This window comes from Xenopus laevis, chromosome 4L (assembly GCF_017654675.1).
Source record: "Xenopus laevis strain J_2021 chromosome 4L, Xenopus_laevis_v10.1, whole genome shotgun sequence".
Taxonomy (NCBI): Eukaryota; Metazoa; Chordata; class Amphibia; order Anura; family Pipidae; genus Xenopus; species Xenopus laevis.
Window position 1 is genome coordinate 82,345,075 of NC_054377.1, and position 20,987 is coordinate 82,366,061.

Sequence of the window (20,987 nt, forward strand, 5' to 3'; positions counted from 1 at the left end):
GGATCCGAACTCTTGATACAATATCTCCAAAGGGACTTAATGAGATGTATTCTTTAGCATGTTTTTTTATGATTCCCTTTTGACCCTGTGTGACCAGAGGATTTTAATGTGCAATAAACGGCTTTACTTTGACCTTGTGATTAGGGAACTAGATGTTCTATTACCCGCTTTTGTCTATAATTAGGAATTGGCGAGGGGTTAATCGTAGGTGGTGAAGTGATTTAAATTGCCATTGGGATTGTAAGGAAAGTTATATTGTATGATATGTCATGTGGGCTAATCCTTTTGATTAGGGGTTAAGCATATGTTTTTAAAGCATGATGAATATTTATTGCTCTATTTATTGCCCACAAAATATTGGGATTAATATAGAGAATATGATATATTATACACTGATGAGTTTTTAAATTATGATGAATTTTTGATATTAACTGGGTTTATAGATCAAATTGAAAGGAGTCAATTTGATTGACTCTTGTTATATTTAATGTTATATACAGTATGTGCAGTTTAATAGTAATAAGTATGTCATTAGTATTTGCACCATATGTGCAATAAATGAATTACTGCACTGATTGGTAGCTAGGGGTACAAAAGGTGTGTGTCACTTCCTGTTTACTATCTGGATGACGGTCCCGTGTGCGTAGATTTGGAGATGGAATAAACGATGTTCACTTTTTTATCAGAATCGTGTGCCGTGAGTACTTTCTGTAATTGGGCTATATGATTTTTGGTGAGCACCCGGCCTCTGCTGTGAGGAGTGGTGAGTGCCGATATGAGGTGAATATATATATATATATATATATATATATATATATATATATATATATATATATATATATATATACCATGTATATATTTTTTTATGCAAATGACCCATACTCCTTTTCAGGGATGCACCGAATCCACTATTTTGGATTCGGCCGAATACCGAACGAAATCCTAATTTGCATATGGAAATTAGGGGTGGGTAAGGGAAAACATTTTTTACTTCCATGTTTTGTGACAAAAAGTCGTGCGATTTCCCTCTCCGCCCCTAATTTGCATATGCAAATTAGGATTTAGATTCGGTTTGGCCAGAGAGAAGGATTCAGCCAAATCCGAATCCTCCTGAAAAAGGCCGAATCCTGCCCGAATCTCGAACCGAATCCTGCACCCAGAGTGTTTTTCCCCTTAGATTCAATAACATTTGGAAATAAACAAATTCAGGATGTTTTGCATATATAATACATACTGAAATTAGATAAAAGGAAAATAAAGATGTTTAAAATTCGATCTGATCATATTTGATCTCATCATATTGAAAGTTATCCTTGGGAATTGGATCTGTAAGTGCTGTATGCTTCAGTGCCCATCAATTAAGGGAATTATAGGGAGATAATGATTACTCAGACAGTGCCTCAATAACCTATTAGAGCATACCAAATGCTGTTTGGGTAGAAGGTAAAATGCATGGCATGTTGTATTATTCAGTGACTGTGAAACCCCACATTCAGTCTTTCTCCTCCTAGTATCTGCCCTGTGTTAGTATGAATGGTTCATTGTGCTACACCGAAACTTGCATTCTAATTAAGTGCCCCCACTGTCAGTGAAAGTGTTTTCAATATATTTTTTTTTTTACTTCAGCAGGTTGATTGATCCAAACTGAAAGCCTAAACTGCTAAAGCTATTGCTTACAATAACACTTGATTTTAACATAGTGAATGTATGGTGCAGCAGTACAGTAATGGGACATGATTAATATCATAAAACATGCATGTCCTTCGTTCCTTGTAGAGACAGCAGATTATACTCTGCAGAGGCAGAATACATTATTTGTTAATAAGAAGCCAATGTAAGGTAAAACTATGGAATGGAAGTGGCATATACCAATACATACATACAGTATTTACATAAACATAAAAAAATCAACATCAACAAACAACTGTATATAGCAAAAACACTTTGTTGTGTACAGACCATCTAGTCACTGCATCTATCACACGGGGGGGAACAAAGTTGTTAATCTTCCTTACTTCAATTATACGTAAAAAGAACATTATGAACAAATGTAATGTACAGTAAAATTATTATAAGTCATATTATTGAAGAATTTCATATTGATAATGTTGTGAATTTGGAATTTTTGTGCATTTTGGCAATTGTACCTTCGCACACTACCTTTGAATTTCGAAGGCCTTTTGCAAATCACACCAAATTGTTAGAATAGTTTATGAATAATTAGAATTGGTATACCTTTTCTTTTATAATAAACTTCTTTTTCTTACTTTAATAAGGTCAAATTATATTTGAAATTTGAATGAAACACTACTTCAGTCCTTACGATGCACACACCATTTTGATGAAGTTTGCATTAAAAAATAAAAAATGCCATTAAAACATTTAGTTTGTCATTCCATGATTTCTTATTTTACTTTAATCAAAATTTCAGACACATACCACTTTTGTGATTCTTCTACCATTTTCCTTCCCTTTTACAAAAAGCAACTTTATTTCCTAGCACACTATAAACACTAGGTGGCAGTATTATACTTCTTTTAAAGCAACTGGACATGGTTACACCATTGCAAGAATTAAATTCAGGCTGCCAATATCAGATATGAGGCGTCAGCATTTCAAAGAGATTCTGGCATTGTAATCTACCAAACAACCACATATGATTAATAAACCTGTTTCTCAAACAAAAAGGCTGATAACAGAAGCAATTGGTTGTTATAGGTAGAAGTGAGGGTGGGGAGCATGTGGGTGATTTGGTGGAATATCCAATGTCCAAACAGGATGAATGTTTTTTTGCAGCACAAAAATATAGAACTGAGCTAGTACTCTAACTCAAAGGAAAATTATACAAAAAGTGAAATAAACAACCACAGCTGTTTTATTGCAGTAAGAGATCCCCTTTATTGTTTGCAGTTTCTAATTGATTTTAGACTGTAGCTAGATGAATTATAAATCAATATTAATTTATCATTGGGCCACCCAATTTAGAGCTTTTCCTGTATGTACTGTACTGCCAGACTGTCCTTTGCAGTTGCAAGGCATAGTATTCCCAGCTGGGCCTCATTATTTGTAAGCAAATCTACAGCTCTCTAGCTCTTATTGAATTGCAAGAGAGCCTTTGGCTATCAGAGACAGCATGTTGGAGAGCCCTGATATATCAGTCACTGCTATGGGTGAGAAAGAGTGCATGCAGGAACATGCTTATGTTACATATCCACATAATGTGGAGTTTGTCCACATTTCACTTTCTTCATGTGATCCTCCCTATGCAATTATCTGTTGACCTTAGGGTTAGAAAGCAGTTTAGTTTTCTTGACCAGACAGCATTTGCAACGTGGTTGTAATTAGAGTACTAATCACTGCAAGGATTCATTTTCCCTACCAGAAACATAAAAATTGATGGTAGATAGGAATCAGCTGACCTGTGTAATCTGCCCATTAGGAGCCAACTGGTGCATTAACCCACTCACTGCCACAAGTCTCTAAGGGCTCTTACTGACGAGCGGTTGAAGCTCCGTTCAGCCGCAGGGGAGCGCAGGAATAGATGCATTAAGTTTTTTCAATGAGGCTGTACTCACACAGGCTTGTGTAGGTGCCAAACGCAGGAAAAATGCAGCATGTTGCCTCTCAACCTGCGTTCGGCGCCTACACACTCCTGTGTGAGTACAGCCCCATTGAAAAGAACTTAATGCGTCTATTCCTGCGCTCCCCTGCGGCAGAACGCAGAAAAACGGAACGCAGAGGAGCTCAGCTTCAACCGCTCATCAGTAAGAGCCGTAAATCTGATTGTGACAGCTTTAAATATAACCCAAGAAAGTCTATGGGCAAACATTATTTCACTCTATGGCAAGGCTCTTTCTAGCATGGAATACAAAAAGCTGTTATTTACTCTGAATGCAGCAATGTATACATAGAAGAGTGGCATGTGGGGCGACCCTAACAAATTAGGGAACACCAGGGGCCAGGGCCACCATCAGGGGGGGACAGGGGGGAGAGTTGTAGGGGGCCTGAGGGTAAGGGGGGCCCGGCCACACCACACTTACTTGATTAGCAGGGCCCCCCATCTTTCTGAGAGCTGCTGACTTCGGGAAGGCATGGAAGTTTAAGGGGCCCTGGCCACCAATTTTCTTATAATGTGGGGGGGGGGCCTGGCCACCGATTTTTTTTTTCGCATGTGGGGTCCTAGCCACCAATATTTTATAATGGGGGGGGCCTGACCACCAATATCTTTTTATTTTTTAGTAACATGTGGGAACCCTAGCCACCAATATTTTTTTTGTTTTTTTACTCTGTGGTGGGGGGCGGACCTGTGGGGTGGGGAGGGCGGACCTGTAGGTGGGGCTTGAGGTGGGCGCAGCCCAGGGGGCCCAGGAAATTTTGTTGTATGGGGCCCTGCGATTTCTGATGGTGGTCCTGCCAGGGGCCATAAGGCACAGGGAAGCACTAGAGCAGTGATCCCCAACTAGTAGCTCGTGAGCAACATGTTGCTCTCCAACCCCTTGGATATTGCTCCTAGTGGCCTCAAACAAGATGCTTATATTTGAATTCCAGGTTTGGAGGCAAGTTGTGGTTGTATAAAAACAATGTGTTCTGCCAAACAGAGTCTCCTGTAGGCTGCCAGTCCATATAGAGGCTACCAAACAGCCAATAAAATCCCTTATTTGACATCCTCATGGACTTTTTCATGCTTGCTCTCCAAGTCTTTTTACATTTAAATGTAGCTCACGAGTAAAAAAGGTTGGGGACCACTGCACTAGAGAATACACTGTGTACAGGACTCCTGACCACTTTCTGCACCTTGCACTGAATCTTTAAGCTAGAGCAAGGTGTAGAACACAGCTTGTATCAACAATCCAAGGAGCAAAAGTGCTCTGTGAATGGGCCCTAAGGGGTGCACATTTTGTGTCCCTTGGCCCTTTATTATTTGCACTTATAGGGCCGCCCTACATTATTAAGGCATGATGCATGTTGGATAAACTGAAATCTGATGATAAAATACTAAGAGCACATGAGTTGGGCACCACAAAAGGCAACCTGTCATTATAATATTATATATGACCTTGAGCATAAGCCATGCAGTGGAAATGTGGAAATGCTGTATGAAGGGTATCTCTTGCTCAGAAATATTATAATAGATTGATATATCCCTTTAAGAAAAACATATACTTATGTTTTGACATAAGAAAATAAAAAGAAACAGATCTGCTTCATTATCCACTGAATGATATGATAAACTCGGAATGTCCAATCTGCGGCCATCCAGCTGTTGCTAAACTGGCATGCAGCTGTCAGAGTTCCTGGGAGTTGTAGTCAGACAACAGCTGGAGAGTGAATCGTTTAACATTCATGTAGGAGGCTGTGGTTCTCCTTTATCTCCAATAATTTAGGGCTCTTAGGGCTCTTACAGATGAGCATTTTTACCTGCGCTCCCCTACGTTCCGTTTTTCTGCGTTCAGCCGCAGGGGAGCGCAGGGATAGACGCATTACATTTTTTCCAATGGGGCTGTACTCACACAGGCGCGTGTAGGCGCCGAACGCAGGTTGAGACACAACATGCTGCATTTTTCCTGTGTTCGGCGCCTACACACGCCTGTGTGAGTACAGCCCCATTGGAAAAAATGTAATGCGTCTATCCCTGCGCTCCCCTGCGCTCCCCTGCGGCTGAATGCAGAAAAACGGAACGCAGGGGAGGGCAGGTAAAAACGCTTGTCTGTAAGAGCCCTAACACACGGGCGGTTTTTCCTGCTCTCCTCTGGGTTGTCTTTCTTCCGTTCAGCCGCAGGGGAGCGCAGGAGTAGATGCACTTAATTATTGTGAAGGGGGCTGTACTCACACAGACGCATGTATGCACCAAACGTAGGTGAAATGCAACATGCTATGTCCCACCTGCGTTTGTCGCTTACATGCGTCTGTGTGAGTACAGCCCCCTTCACAATAAATGAGTGCGTCTACTCCTGCGCTCCTGCAGGAAAAAACACCCATGTCTAAAAGCCCTTAGCCTCCTTCCATTTAGAGAAATGTCAGTTAGTGGTTGTATGTGGCTCAAAAAAAAGCAATGTGCTGTGCTGCACAGAAAACCATTTGGCTCTATACTTCTAATCCTCATTGCCCACGTCTGGCACATTCTTCTGCCTGTGGCCTTCTGTCTTTATATGGTCACAGAACTCTAGACTTCTAATACCCTTTGTCTTTAAAGTAGGAGGTTAATTATCCTACATACTGTATTCTTTCTTATTAAAGAAACTATTAAGTAAGATTAAATACTCTTTGCACCATATGTAAATAAAGGCACAAAGTTTGCTCAGGTGCAGTGACTCAAAGCAACCAATAAGATGTTTGCTTGTAAACTCATGATTGGTAAATACTACCTGCTGATTGGTTTCTATAAGTGACTAGATGTGTAGTAAATGTTAAAGCTTTTATTACATAACCCATTTATCCATATACACAGAAAGCCATTTTAATTACTCTCTCTATTCCGCACAGGGAAATATAGCACAGAGAACCCCCATTAGGAAGTGGTGAGGTGGCACAACCACAGCAATTTCTTACAATTTATTTTTTTTACCAGATTTCCTTATTTTCTTTTCCCTTGCAAGTAGCTTTTAATTGCTTTATTGTTGTTGATAGCAGTTTGACATTGTGTAAAATGGGTTTGGCTGCTTGGAATTCTGTGAACTTCAGGGATATGTTTCTACAGGCTGACTTTCACTCTCAGACAGCTCAAAACCAGAAATTATGATCTCGCAATCTGTTTTCTTTTTAACATTCCTCCTGCTGTAAATAAGTAGGCTGCTGATAATTCCCCCTCAGGGTCAACAGAAACAAAAGAGGAGCAGCACTGTAAGAAGTACTTTGTTATTCACATCGGCTAAAGGTATCATGAGACATGAACTAGATGATGTTCAACATTATTAGTATGATCTAGACAGTAGTGTTTTAACATGTGTAAGAAGTCTTTAATAATTATCTGTTTGATACATTTTTGCTAGTTTTTGTATTCCAATTTTCTTATGCCACCCCTTGAATATGTATTTTAGGTGCAATCTGGTTATTCAGCAGCTGGAGTATAGCAAGTTGAATATTCCAGGTTTACATAGTTTTAGCCTTTGTTCACTGCTCACAATACACAAAATGTCTTGCTCCAGTTCTATCTTGCACAGATGTATTGCCTGTGTGAGCCAGTTAACTAATAAGCATAAAGCCTTGCCATAAAAGTATAACTGAGCTGATATTTTGTGATGATCATGGGAAATTCATATGAAATTGTCATATGAAAATGTGGAATAGTCAACTCTAGGGAAGAAAAAAAGGGGCAGAAAACCAAAGGCTGCTGTTTAGATGAGACTTTATATTTTGGGTGGAGTGAGCTTATATTACTGGTACTGGGAAAGCTCATGTAATAGCAGGCCAAGAACCTTTTGACTTGAGGGTGAAAGAATGTAATTGGCTTAATAAACAGGCCAATAGTTGCTCTTCCCCCTCCGCTTTATACAGAGAGACAGTTCCCTTCCATTATCCCATGTCTGCCCATTAAACTGTAAGCCCATCTGACAAGCCAAGTTGTTAATCAGTGTTCTGTGATGTCAATATTCATTCTCATATAATTATGGGATTTTCAAAGATGATCCTTCAAAGACAAACACGAACAGGGAGAATTTATGACGTTGGCTCAAATCCCCGAATGTGCATTAATAGTATACTAAGCTTCACCTCAAAGCTATATGAACAAGTTCAAGAATAATTCCTTGTTTTAGTTTTACGTTTTGTATTAATTTGACATATGGCAACTATAGGCAGCACTAAACAAAGATTCAAGGCACTCTACACTTTGACAGAGGTAAAGTTCCATTTGCTTCATTTATTATGTTTTAATTCCATATGTAAATTTCAGGCAGTATCCTATACAGACTTCTTTAGCCATACTGGGTTATTCTCCATCAGAGTACTGAACCAGCCAAGACATTGCTTCTAGTAGTCAACTACAGTTATATTAATAAATAGAGAAATTAATTTAGTTGTTATGTAGAGCTATAACAAGGAGTTACTGTGACACCTTTAAATATTCTTAGGGTTCCCTTAAGTTTTTGCATATATTCATTTGAATTCCATTGAGCTATACCCCTCACAAGACCAACCACCTCTTGACCACTTCCTCATTTGTTATGCCCCTGTTTTCATGGTTGAATGGGTGGGACAAACATTGCCTTTATTATCTCATACTCCTCCCCTTTAGGGCTATGGTCACTTTTAACAGTGTGGTGCTCAGGTAGAACCATGCAGGACTGCCATCAGAAATCACAGGGCCCCATACGACAACATTTCCTGGGCCCCCTGGGCTGCGCCCTCCCCACCCCACAGGTCCGCCCCCCACCACACAGTAAAAAAACAAAAAAAGATATTGGTGGTCAGGTCCCCCCATAAAAAAATATTGGTGGCTAGGACCCCACATGAGAAAAAAAAAATGGTGGCCAGCCCCTCCCCCCACATTATAAGAAAATTGGTGGTCAGGGCCCCTTAAACGTCAATGCCTTCCCGAAGTCAGCAGCTCTCAGAAAGATGGGGGGCCCTGCTTATCAAGTAAGTATGGCGTGGCTGGGGCCCCCTTACCCTCGGGCCCCCTACAACTCTCCCCCCTGTCCCCCCCGATGGCTGCCCTGGAACCATGGCCCCTGAAATGCCCTTCCATATCTGTTATTAAAAGAAAGAAAAATCTTGTGTCAATGGCATACCTTGCTGGTTAAACATGGCGACTACATGTGAAAGGGAGTTACCACCACCAAGGTGTTCCATTGCCAATCAGGCACAGGCTTTTCAGAGTCTAGTTTTTTACTAATTAAGTTATTCCTCCTCCTCTGTGTTGAACAGGAGTAGAAGACACAATCATTTTTGTAATCTTCAGTATGTGCCTCCGTCAGATCCCACATCTTAGATATGCCTACTTTAGCATGGAAATTCAAACTCCCCCTTGCATATATATTTGAACTCCAGACCCAGCATTCAGGAGCAGCCTACTGATGCTGGAAATTTCATTCAGTAATAGTTTGGAAGACTGGTGGTTGAGCACTCTAGATTTCTAGTGTAGCAGTTGGATTGTAAGATAACATAGGGATTTTCATTCTCTCTACAATTCCCTATGCTCTATGATAGCATGTTGTACCATGCATCTGATTTACTGCTAGTTTCAGATTACAGTTCTGTCATCTGGGTGCCTCTATGCAACAGTCCAGAAAGTTGCTGTTGATCTTTATCAGGCAGCTCTTAAGCCAGTATGGTGGGCAGCTCTTTAAGTCTAGACAGGTCTGCAGTAAGTGTCTTCTGACTTGTCTCTAATGTGTACCTAAAACATTTTATTCTAAGCATTTAACATCATATGCAAGGATTTAATAAGGTCTAGTGCACCCAGACTTGATATTTTCCTTGATGTTATTCAAGGCAAACTATAATTGAGAATATGGTATGGAATCAGTAAAATTCCATGAATTTCTAGGACTACCTCCGCTTTTAACTCTGTATTTCATAGAATCATATAAAACAACAATATTCATCATGGCACTGCAAGCAAATGCTACAATGATTATGTTTTTGGTTTTTTTTGTTGCAATTTTTTTAATTGTATTGCAATCTCTAAATGTAAGCTTTTTTTTTATTATTTTTTAAAAATCATGTTTTCAGTGAGCAATGGAATCTGGAAATGTGGGTTTTTCAGCCAGTGCAACTGTCAATTAAACCAGTTGTCAAAATGATAATAAGCAAATTGTTTCCACAATAATGTCTAGTGTAATAAGATGCGTTAAATGGAAAAAGTTGAGGCAAAACATGTGTTAGCTTTTTTCACTATATGCTTACACCAGAAAGGATGTGCAAAATGCCTTATTTACCCCATTGACTTTTATGGGTTATTCCAGGCCTAGAATCATTTTTAGTGGAAAATATTTCCCACAGCTTTATCAATATGGCCTTTAGAAAATTGTGTATATTGTGCAAAGTATGAATGGGAATAATTCCTTTGCACTCATGGGAAACAGAGATTTATGAACAAGTCAACTACAAGTTTTTGCAAGCAGGGTCCTCTAAGCTAGTTTCTTGTATTGTTGCATAGCTTGAACCCCCCCCCCATCCCCCATACACAGAAAATGTTGGCACTTTATGCCTGTTTTGTGTAAAAAATGTAGATGTATTGCAGTTGACTAACTTCCTTGTGTGCCATTGCCCTAACCTAAGATATACATCCGTAAGGATGAATGAGGTTGGCTACCATAGAGGTTGGCATGTGTATGGCCACCTTTTGAGTGGAGGGTTGTGCACCCTGGAGAGACAGACAATACCTAGAGGAAGTTTTTGTAATGTGTTTTTTTTTCCTTTTGTATGTTTTATTTTTCCATTTTTTTTCAGGATATAAATAAAATATGATTATAGGCCAGGAGGAGGAAGAGGTGGTGAGGCCCACGCAGTGCACAGTGGCACAAATTAGACCATGCCCATTTTAAGGCCAAGTTCTTTAAACTCCCGCCTCCGAAAAGTGTGTTTAATGAAAAACATAGCTGATTATATACTAGGGATGCACTGAATCCAGGATTCGGTTTGGGATTCAACCTTTTTTAGCAGGTTTTGGAATCAAAAGTCAAAAAATTTTGAACTGTGCGCAACATGTGCTTCTCTTTCCCCCTAATTTACATATGCAAATGAGGGTTCGGTTTTGGCTTGGTATTTGGCCGAATCTTTCACAAAGGATTCCGGATTCGGCCAAATCCTAAAATAGTGTATTCTGTGCATCCCTAGCAGTAGGTACTGACACCCCAACTACATTATATAGTAAAAATCATTGGGCACTGCCACTCCAATCACATAGAAAAATATGAATAATGGCACCACATGTAGTAAGTTTCTTTGGGTACTGGCACTATATCCACATTCTATAGTGTAAGGCTGTAGGAACTGGCATCCAGTGCAGATTGTATACAAGAGGCTGTGGGAACCTACAAGGACTCACACCCTAAGCACATTAAATACTGTGAGAGTCTTTTTTTTTTAACCTTTTCCTTTCGATCATCATCTCTTCCTTGTTTTACAGTATTATGTGATGCAGCCATTTTTACACCTGATTTGTTTTATATTTCAGGCTTCCACATTTTGTTGCCCTTTGCAATTCTTATTGTCAGGTGCTAATGGTGCTATTCTCACTCCTTTTCTACAGTCTATTGCCATTTCTCACAACCCAAACTCTGTTCCTATTCATGTGCCATTCTCTCTCACAATGTGTTCTTCTCCCTCTTCCCCTCTGTGCCATGCTCACTATCTTCTCTATATTTCTCCCACACCCTAATTACCTGTTATGCAAGTTATCCTCTTTTTTTCTCTCTACTCCCCCCACGGGGCGTGGCCAGAAGCCCTAAAGTCCCTGCAGCCACAAGTTTCTCTGAGCAACTCTTTTCCTATCTCTGCGAACACTAGGGGCTCTCGCATTCTGTCCGGCTCAGCTCTTTTTCGGGATTTTTTTGCTGGAAACAAATGTGCAGTTAATTATCATATGTATAAGTCAGTTTCAGGAAGGGGGCTGTACATGGAAATCCCATGTGAGCCAAGAGCAGGCAGTTATTTTAGGGGGTGGAAATAAAAGTGCAGAAAGGCAGCGGGCGAGCAGCACAGGCAGAGAGAAGCCTGAACTGACTGAGCCTTTGTGCAACAGGCTGCCAGCGCTTTGTATCAGCACTCACTCCCCCCTTTCATTGACAACTTGCAACCCGACACACAGGACTGCGGCACAACTTCGAATCATCTTCCCACGGTAACGAATCGCAGCGAGCTGGAAACTTTCCTGCGACTCGGACTGACTTGTGAAAAGTTGGGAGGCTGAAGGACTTTGCTCCGCAGAGAGGGATTGGTGGTTACAACAACATCTAGGGACAAAAGTCACTGAGCTGTGCGCAACCCTGGGCAGCCTGGATCTAAAGAAAATCGTCTCTAGCTGCTCGTCTAGCATGCAGAACTACAAGTATGACAAAGCCATGGGCCCCGACAGCAGGAACGGGGGCACCGCAGCACTAAACAACAACAATGGCACCAGCAACTGCAGGAAAGTCCTGCTCATATTCCTGGATGTCTTCTGTCTCGTAGTGGGTAAGTACCTTCTGCTCCTGCCCCACTGCTACTTGCATTTTATAGTCTTAACTCATCACTTTTTCCTGCACCAGTTCCTTGGCTGCCCATGGGCACTCAACCAAAGGATGGCTTGCCCAACATGTGGCACACCAACTGATGCCATCTGACAAATTCCAGCAGAACTGCCTTTACCAAGGGCAATATAGCCTCTATCTGTTTTTATGCATGCTATACAGCTCATCATAGCTGGTGATCTGCAGGTTGTACTTAAAGTTATGGAGCCCCAACATTTTGCCCAGCCTAGAGTACTAGAATACCTAGATTAGCTCTTGGCATTATTATTAGGCATGGTGGTTGAACAGCTGGAGAGCCACAGGTTGGACAACCCACACCATACATTACTCCTCTGGCAATGAACTGGGGTTAACTAGGAACTTGCTAGAAGTTTAGAATTCTCTCATTTAAACACTCCACCTTGCCCACAGTATTTAGTAACCTAAATATTCCTTGCTAATCAAAGCCAGATCTACTCTGATACCACACTGCAAAACAACCAAATAGAATTTTAATAAAAAGACGGTCTCAAAGTATGCGGGACTGAAATCATCAAGCCTTGCACTACTCATAACCTGCTTCCTATTAAAGATTTGTCTTGTTGAGAAGTTTGCCTGGAGTTCTGCATGAAAGTTGTATAGTTGCCAGTATATGAGAGCAGAACACATATCTACACCATAACTCTGATTGATTTAGTCTTATATTCCTACCCCGTGATATCATCATATTATCTCCTAAACTTTGACACTTGGGGGCAGATTCACTAACTTCGAGTGAAGGATTCGAATGAAAAAAATTCGAATTAGTGAATCTGCCCCTTTGTGTCCTTATGCTACTCTCCCCCACTGTCATGTAACGGGAACAGCCATTTGTGTCACATTTTATCAATATTGAAAAAAAAATTGTATTTCTTCTACTTGTGGAAAGTACCTAATAAAAAGTAATGTTCTGGACCAGTTTATCATGTTGCACTTAAGCCCTTGTGTATATAACTTTGATATGTAAATTGCTGTCTGGCTGATTTGCTTTTATACTATCTAAACATCCTATTTCATTATCAATAGCTGTACACCATAAACACAAAAACTTGGCCAGAGGGTAAAAGAGCACAACCACTGAAATTTACACAAAGTTACACCCCTACACAGTACCCATATATTCTCAACAAGTGTATGCAGCATATAGGTTTAATGCAATCTATAAATAACACGGAAACTATTTGCATGCTGATCGGTTTTTAATGCCTATCACAGTGCTGACATTCCTACTGCCATACCACAACCAAATTGTGAGTACTCCCTAAAGCCTAGCAGCAACCACTTGCAGTTCTGTGGTCTGACAAAAGCAGAAAGCTCCTTCTTCAGACACCCTGGTAACACAGTCATGGGGTACAGCAATCTTATTTAGAGGTATTGTATTCCACAAAGAGCCAAGCATCCCCCCCCCCTGCCTTGAGTTGTTTTGGTCCTTTTCTGCACTTGGCAGTGTGTGCTGCTAGATGAACCTTTATGTACAGAGCTGCAAGCAAAGTGCAGATTAGGGAACTTTACTCATAAAACCGTGGAATAACCAATTAACCTTGTTTGTGGTTTGTGTGCATGGTTCCAGATATATTTTTAGGCAATTCATACAGCTAGAAAGGTTCTTCATAGAAAGAAATGTTATATTTTTTGGCAAGTCTTCAATGAAAAATATTAACATTGTTGCAATATTGTGTTCTGTAACAACTGGTAATAAAGACCAAGCTTTCATGTAGCTCATCACAATACTGACTGACGACATATGGTTGTTACTATCATAAGTGGTAATCAAGTATCTTAAGCTCTTAGCTCCAGCAGTTTTTGCATGGCCTACAATACCCAGCAACCTTAACGGCAATGTTGTAGCTCACAGAAGGCCAGAAGTTTGACTTTCTTAAGACTTTGCTCTGCTCTCTGTTGGTATTAGAAAGCTGCTAGTTATTAATGACTGTAACTTGATGAGCAGAGAGAAAGGCGCCAGATCCATCTTCCCTACCTTAAATACAAATATACTGTCACTGAGATTTACTTTAAAGTACTTTCATTTATAGTGGTTTAGTCAGTTTACATTTTTACTGACACTACCTTTGCCAGTTAAAACCACTACTTGTTCTGTCATGCTCTTGGCTTGTGTTGTTCCCTCTCTTGCCATTAGCCAGGTCTTCATGAAGCCTTTACTAAGGTCATGACCTGTAGAGGGTACTGTTTGTACAAGGCTGTGTGTGTGAGTGAGTGTGTGTCTGTGTGGTTACACATGTACACAATTTTTTTCTGAGTTCACATTTTATGTCACCAGTAGGTTATCCTTCGGTTCTCTTTACTGAAGTTGTTACTGAACTGATCTCAGTTTAAGATATCAAAAGCAAAATGTATTTTGCAGACCATTGCTCAAGGGCATCTGGTTTGTATTGTGCCATGGAACTCGGAATGGAGGAGCTAGGAGTTTCAAACTCAATTAAGTTCGGCTACCTTCTGCCAAGTGTGGAAAGATTGTAACCTTTCCCATCAGTCATTACCGATAAATATACTTTAAGGAAGTGTCATACAAGATTAGGCATGTGTTCCAATGAAGAGTAAGGGTATTATGAGATGGAAGATTGCTTGAAAAAAAAAAAGATGAAGGGGTCAAGTTTCCATTTTTATAATGACTACTGTATTGAACTGATATTGTCTTAGGATTTTTCATTGACTGTTTTTTCCTTTTTTTTTTGCCCTATGTAGTAAACGTGTTACACCATGGAACTTACAATATGCTACATTGTGTTAAACATTTCTTCCACTTTTTATTGTCCCAGGATTGCCATGATGTGACAGTCACAGGAGGGGTTATGACTTTACCTAAAGGGCAATAGAAGTCCAGAATTAAGACCCCAGATAACAGTACAATGTTCTAAAAGGGATACTGTCATGGGAATTTTTTTTTTCAGCAGACTTCTGCACTGAAATCCATTTCTCAAAAGAGCAAACAGATTATATTATATTTAATTTTGAAATCTGACATGGGGCTATACATATTGTCAGTTTCCCAGCTGCCCTCAGACATGTGACTTGTGCTGTGATAAACTTTACTTCTGTACTGCAAGTTGGAGTGATATCACTTCTCCCTCTGCAGCCTATCAACAGAACAATGGGAAGGTAACCAGATAGCAGCTCTCTAACACAAGATAACAGCTCACTAGTAGATTTAAGAACAACACTCAATAGTAAAATCCAGGTAGATAAAACTTGTCAGGGCAACTGTCCCCACTAAATCTTTCTTAATATAGGGTTCTGGGATAAGTATCAGTTATGCTAGATATGCAGGCACTATTCACCTTTTATTTAAAGGCTGCTAAGGGCAAAACAGTATTTTTAGTGAATTAAAGTTAGCTCTCTTGTCCAAGAGAATGATCCTATAATAGTATGTGTATGTGGATTTGTATAAGTGTATGCTTGACAACTTATAGGTCCTTGGTTATGACTATGAAATATAAAGCCTGTATTGAATCTGTGCCATTATGAAACAGAAATGGAATATCACACAGAGCTTATAAGGTTTCCTGACATGCAGAAGTCTGAAGAAGGAATAATGATCTCCAGATTTGATTTCACTGAACAGTATCTTAACTTCAGAAAGACTTATTTATAGCTACAGATTGAAATCATAATATGGATGATCAGTATGTAGCTAATCTCCTTATAATTTGCTTTCCATGTTAGGATAGCTCATGAGCCTTTACGTGTGGAGTATTAAGGCTGTAAATAAACAATAGATAGGATCCCAGATGTTGAGTAACACTAGGGTTCTGCTACAGGAAAAAGCTGGTCCAAGCTGTGGATGTCTTTTCATGGACAAACATAATGTTTATTTTTAAGGAGAATGCTGAGTGCTTTAAATGCATCAATTTTACATTTTTTTCATTAGGCAGCTGGTGATACATTCTGGACACACACACACTAGTAAGCATTTCTTAAAGGCAAATGAAAGCTTAAAGGAACAGTAACACCAAAAAATAAAATAATTAATTAATTAATATTATTGTTAAAAGTTATGTATTTGCTTTAGAAAGACTAATACATGTTATGTAAATAGGCTATTATATAGCCATGGGGGCAAGATCAAAAAGGAGAAAAGGCACAGGCTACTTAGCAGATAACTCCATTCTTAGGATACAATGCCATTCTATAGAGTACACCTTGTATCTGCTGTGTAAACTGAGTTTTGAATGGCTGCCCCCCACGGCCACACGGCAGCTAGTTTATATAAACTATAGTGGTGTTGCTAAAGCACACCCTCCAGTTGTACCAGTGCAAGGGACTAGAACATTATGTTTGAATTTCTTTAAAACACTTTCATTTTTTGGTGTTACTGGTAATTTAACTAAACTTTTGGGCTTTTGTACCAGCCAAGGCAAACACAACCCTTTAGCAATGAAGTTCTGCACATCCAAAGATGCCCCAGTTGCTTCCCACCTTCACATGTTCACAGTACACATAGAGTATAAATGTCATAATATAAGGCTGATTAGAAATTAATACAGATACTTACTACATGGCAGCACAGAAACCAGTACAACTAGCACCAGTCTTGTAGCATCAACTTATATTACAAGCCAACCTCATTTTCTTCTTGATAGACCCCTAAACTTAACTTCTCAACAGCTGCTTAAAGCCCACCCCTTTGTGACAAGTTTGAAGTCCTGGATTATTGCTGCTATTGAGAAGCTGAAACGTAAGTCTAGTGCAACAAGTTCAGTAAATAAAATAGGGTATTTTTAGCCATATTAATTTTTAGGGTTTAGCTCTCCTTTAAGGAATACAGATCTATGATATCATACTTCTTTTTAAGTGCTGAAATAAATGATAAGATGTAGTCATCCATAAGAAAATATTATAGCCAGTTTAAAGGGAAAAACACCCCTTGCTGACCTAAGATTATTTTATTGTTTTGGGGGAGTATACACTATCTATATTTACATAGCCATACATGATACCTTGGATTAAGAAGAAACCATGATGGTCTTTGCCTGACTTGCAGGGACCATTTCTACACACCCCTTTAGGCAGGCAGAGACATTCAACCCCTCCCTCACCTTGTTCCATGTTAAAGTGATGGAGTCTTGGACATAAAGTTCCAAGTGGATGAGCCTAGATAAAAAGGAGGGGTATTTTTTGCCATTCTCTGGTCTGAAGAATGCATTGGCATTTAAAGCACCCCTACGTCACCCCTCCCCTTTTGAAGGTTTACATTTATCTAGTGACTAAACTATTGTGTCCTTATGTCAACAAACTGGACAATAATGAAATGAAACAGGACTGACAAGAGAAAACTTTGGAAACACCAAGACTACTGTATGTTCATTCAGATGTGACTGTTAAAAAAATACTAAATTAGTGGAAGGCACCTCTGCTGTCAGTCAGAGAATGTTTACTTAGGGTGTGGTGAGCATTTAATTAGCAAATTCAGATCTTCATTATTGCTGAATTCCTGAGACTGAAACAGAAGGTGTCCCTTCTCTCTAAACTGTCTTTCCTGCAAACCCTCTTGCCCCGACAGGAGCCAAGAAGTGCATGCCACTGCAGCAGGGTGCAGAATGAATGAGTAGAAAAAATGTTTAGCAGCGCAAGGGCCCACTGACACCTGGGTCCACCGACACCTTGGCCCACCGGGAGTTTTCCTGGTATCCCGGTGGGCCAGTCCGACACTGAATTTACATTTAGTAGCATGACAGTTTATTTGAAATTGGCTCCAGTTAGTCTAATCTTGAAAATGTATTTTGCAATGTCTTGCACAGCAACAGATTAGTAATTATTGAGAAACATGCATTCCAACAAAAACTCCTTACCATTATTTGATGTTTCTGTTGTAGAGAATATATATATATATATATATATATATATATATATATATATATATATATATATATATATATAAATAGCAAATTTGAGTACAGTGCACACGGATAACCGAAAAAAGCAATGCCTGTGTGCTGGTTACATGTGTTAATAGTCATAGGCAAGAGAGAAAAACTGCACCAACAGGACTTTATACAAAAATAGAAAACCTTTTATTCAACGTTTCGGCTCGACCGCTGGAGCCGTCTTCAGGAACAAAAAAATTGTGCATACCACCAAACAAACTTAAATACCCCAATTGCACGCCAAAAGGGAAGTGACAAGGAGTGGGAGTGTGTACTCTGTACTGGGCACTGATTGGTTACAGAGTACACACTCCCACTCCTTGTCACTTCCCTTTTGGCGTGCAATTGGGGTATTTAAGTTTGTTTGGTGGTATGCACAATTTTTTTGTTCCTGAAGACGGCTCCAGCGGTCGAGCCGAAACGTTGAATAAAAGGTTTTCTATTTTTGTATAAAGACCTGTTGGTGCGGTTTTTCTCTCTTGCCTCTGTATCTACACACATATATATCTACACGGTGTAAAATAGTTGCAATTGGCTTGGAATTGGTTGACACAGCTATTGCGGTAGACTCCATTTTTTTTCTTGTAAGTGTATCCCATCCACTAAGGTACATTAACTATTTAAAAAAAAAACCCTCTACAAACACATTAGGGATAGGAATCAATAGTCACTTTTCTAATGTTACTTAATCACCCTCTGAGATCCATCTGCCCCCTTGCTGGGAACACTGTGGTGCCAGATGGTACTAACAGCATCAAGAACTGCCATACAGCAAGGAACCTCCACATACAGAGGGGAAGTTTGTAATGTCTCTGCGCTTTACTTTGTTTTAACCTATTGTATGAGGGGAAAGCAATAAATTGAGCCTTATTGAAGTGACAGCTCAGCTCACGAATTTACACACACTTTGAACTCTTTATTGATGATGTGCACCATCTTAAAGGGGTACTGGCATAGGAAAACATGTTTTTTTTTCAAAACGCATAAGTTAATAGTGTTGCTCCAGCAGAATTCTGCACTGAAATGTGTTTCTCAAATGAGCAAACAGATTTCTTTATATTTAATTTTAAAATTTGACATAGGGCTAGACATATTGTCAGTTTCCCAGCTGCCCCCAGTCATGTGCTCTGATAAACTTCAGTCACCCTTTACTACTGTACTGCAAATTGGAGTGATATCACCCCCTCACTCCCCCCCCTGCAGCCCATCAGCAGAACAATGGGAAGGTAACCAGATCCAGCTTCCTAACGCAGGAAGCAGTTCCATCCTAAAGTGCTGGCTCTTTCTGAAAGCACATGACCAGGTAAAATGACCTAAGATGGCTGCCTACACACCAATATTGCAACTAATAAAAAACACACTTGCTGGTTCAGGGATGAAATTTTATATTGTAGAGTGAATTATTTGCAGTATAAACAGTGTAATTTAGAAATAAAATCTACAACATAAAAATCATGGCAGAATCCCTTTAAATCTGTTAGGGTAGAAAGTCCTTTGGAGGTGCTGGTTATTGCAAGTAGGTTAAAAAGTAGGTAAACATACTGAATGTCGCAACCTCCCTCTCCTTCCAATAAAGTTTAATGAATCTTCTCCACTCCTTTTCTAGCATATCTGCCCCCTTACTCCCCCTAGAATGTTTATACTTTTTTCATCAACAGGTCATTTACTGTCAGTAATTAACTGAGAATCCTTATTCATTGTGACTAAAAGAAACATTTATTGACGAATTACACCAAACCAACTCACTATACACTATAGCCTACAGCCATTCTACAATACCTATTATTTTTACTATCCTTTATAAAGTGCCAACATAGTCTGCAGTGCTTTAGGGCTAGTCCACACGGGGAGATAGCCCTGCGTTTGCGGTCGCGGCGACAAAGCGCCGCGCCAGTCACTGCGACCGGCGCAGGCGACAGTTTTGTATGGGCGCCTATGTAAAAACGCCTGTGCTAACCACACGAGGCGATGCGCTTTTCAACAGTCGCCTGAAAAAGCCTGGCGAGGCATTTTCAGGCGACTGTTGAAAAGCGCATCGCCTCGTGTGGTTAGCACAGGCGTTTTTACATAGGCGCCCATACAAAACTGTCGCCTGCGCCGGTCGCGGCGACTGGCGCGGCGCTTTGTCGCCGCGACCGCAAACGCAAGGCTATCTCCCCGTGTGGAATAGCCCTTAAAGGGATAATACAACATTTACATCAGTCCCTGCCCCAATGGAGCTCATGATCCGAGGTATGTCACACAGGGCAATATCATCAACGCCACTAAGTAGCACCACTGAGATATTGTAACTCGGTGCTTATGGTCAATCTAGACCACCTTCCTCTGGTTCCCAATTTTAAATAGTGGCAGTGAAAATGCTTCAAGTGACATGTTTTTTTTCTAGTGTGTAGGGATTAGTTTGGTTCATATTTAAGGAATAGGTAGTGGTGCTAGACTAAAAGGAAGACAGATTGAATATAATGGGATTATATATATCCTTTCTGCACCATATACAAGGAGAGCAAACATCATAATAATATTTATATTTTTTGTATATACTTTTCAGACTGTATTTGACAGGTGCAAATTCTGTACTATGCAGCCCTTCTTATATAACGTAATTGTTTATAAGGGTTTGTTTCACGCCCCCTTGAAAAAATAATTACTGATTTCCTTATTTTTAAATATGATATTTAGGCTGTTAACGAAAATCTCAAGAATGTCATCAATGCTAGGCGGCAGATTGGACTAATTTCGCCCACCCTGTTAATAATATTTACAGAACTGTTTCTTTTTCCTTCTTTAGCGCAGTGGAAGAGTTTTGAGAACCATCTGGAATAATTTTAACATAGACATACAAAGGAGTGGAAATGTTAACCCCTCCTGCGCTACATGATCCACGAACATGTTACATTTCACATAGAAAGTCTTT

At 39.9% G+C, this 20,987-nt stretch overlaps 1 protein-coding gene across 2 annotated transcripts in view; it reads left to right on the plus strand.

The window, feature by feature from the left end:
- Positions 1-11,416: 11,416 nt before the first annotated feature.
- The window catches only part of plpp3.L (phospholipid phosphatase 3 L homeolog), a 39,701-nt gene continuing 30,130 nt past the window's right edge, over positions 11,417-20,987 (plus strand). Inside the window, exon 1 of one of the 2 annotated variants that reach the window (XM_041589347.1) lies at positions 11,417-12,117. In XM_041589347.1, the coding sequence (XP_041445281.1) occupies positions 11,979-12,117 (139 nt within the window). In that variant the 5' untranslated portion in view covers positions 11,417-11,978. The remainder of the gene's footprint in view (positions 12,118-20,987) is intronic. The other variant, NM_001093922.1, reaches the window with a different exon arrangement.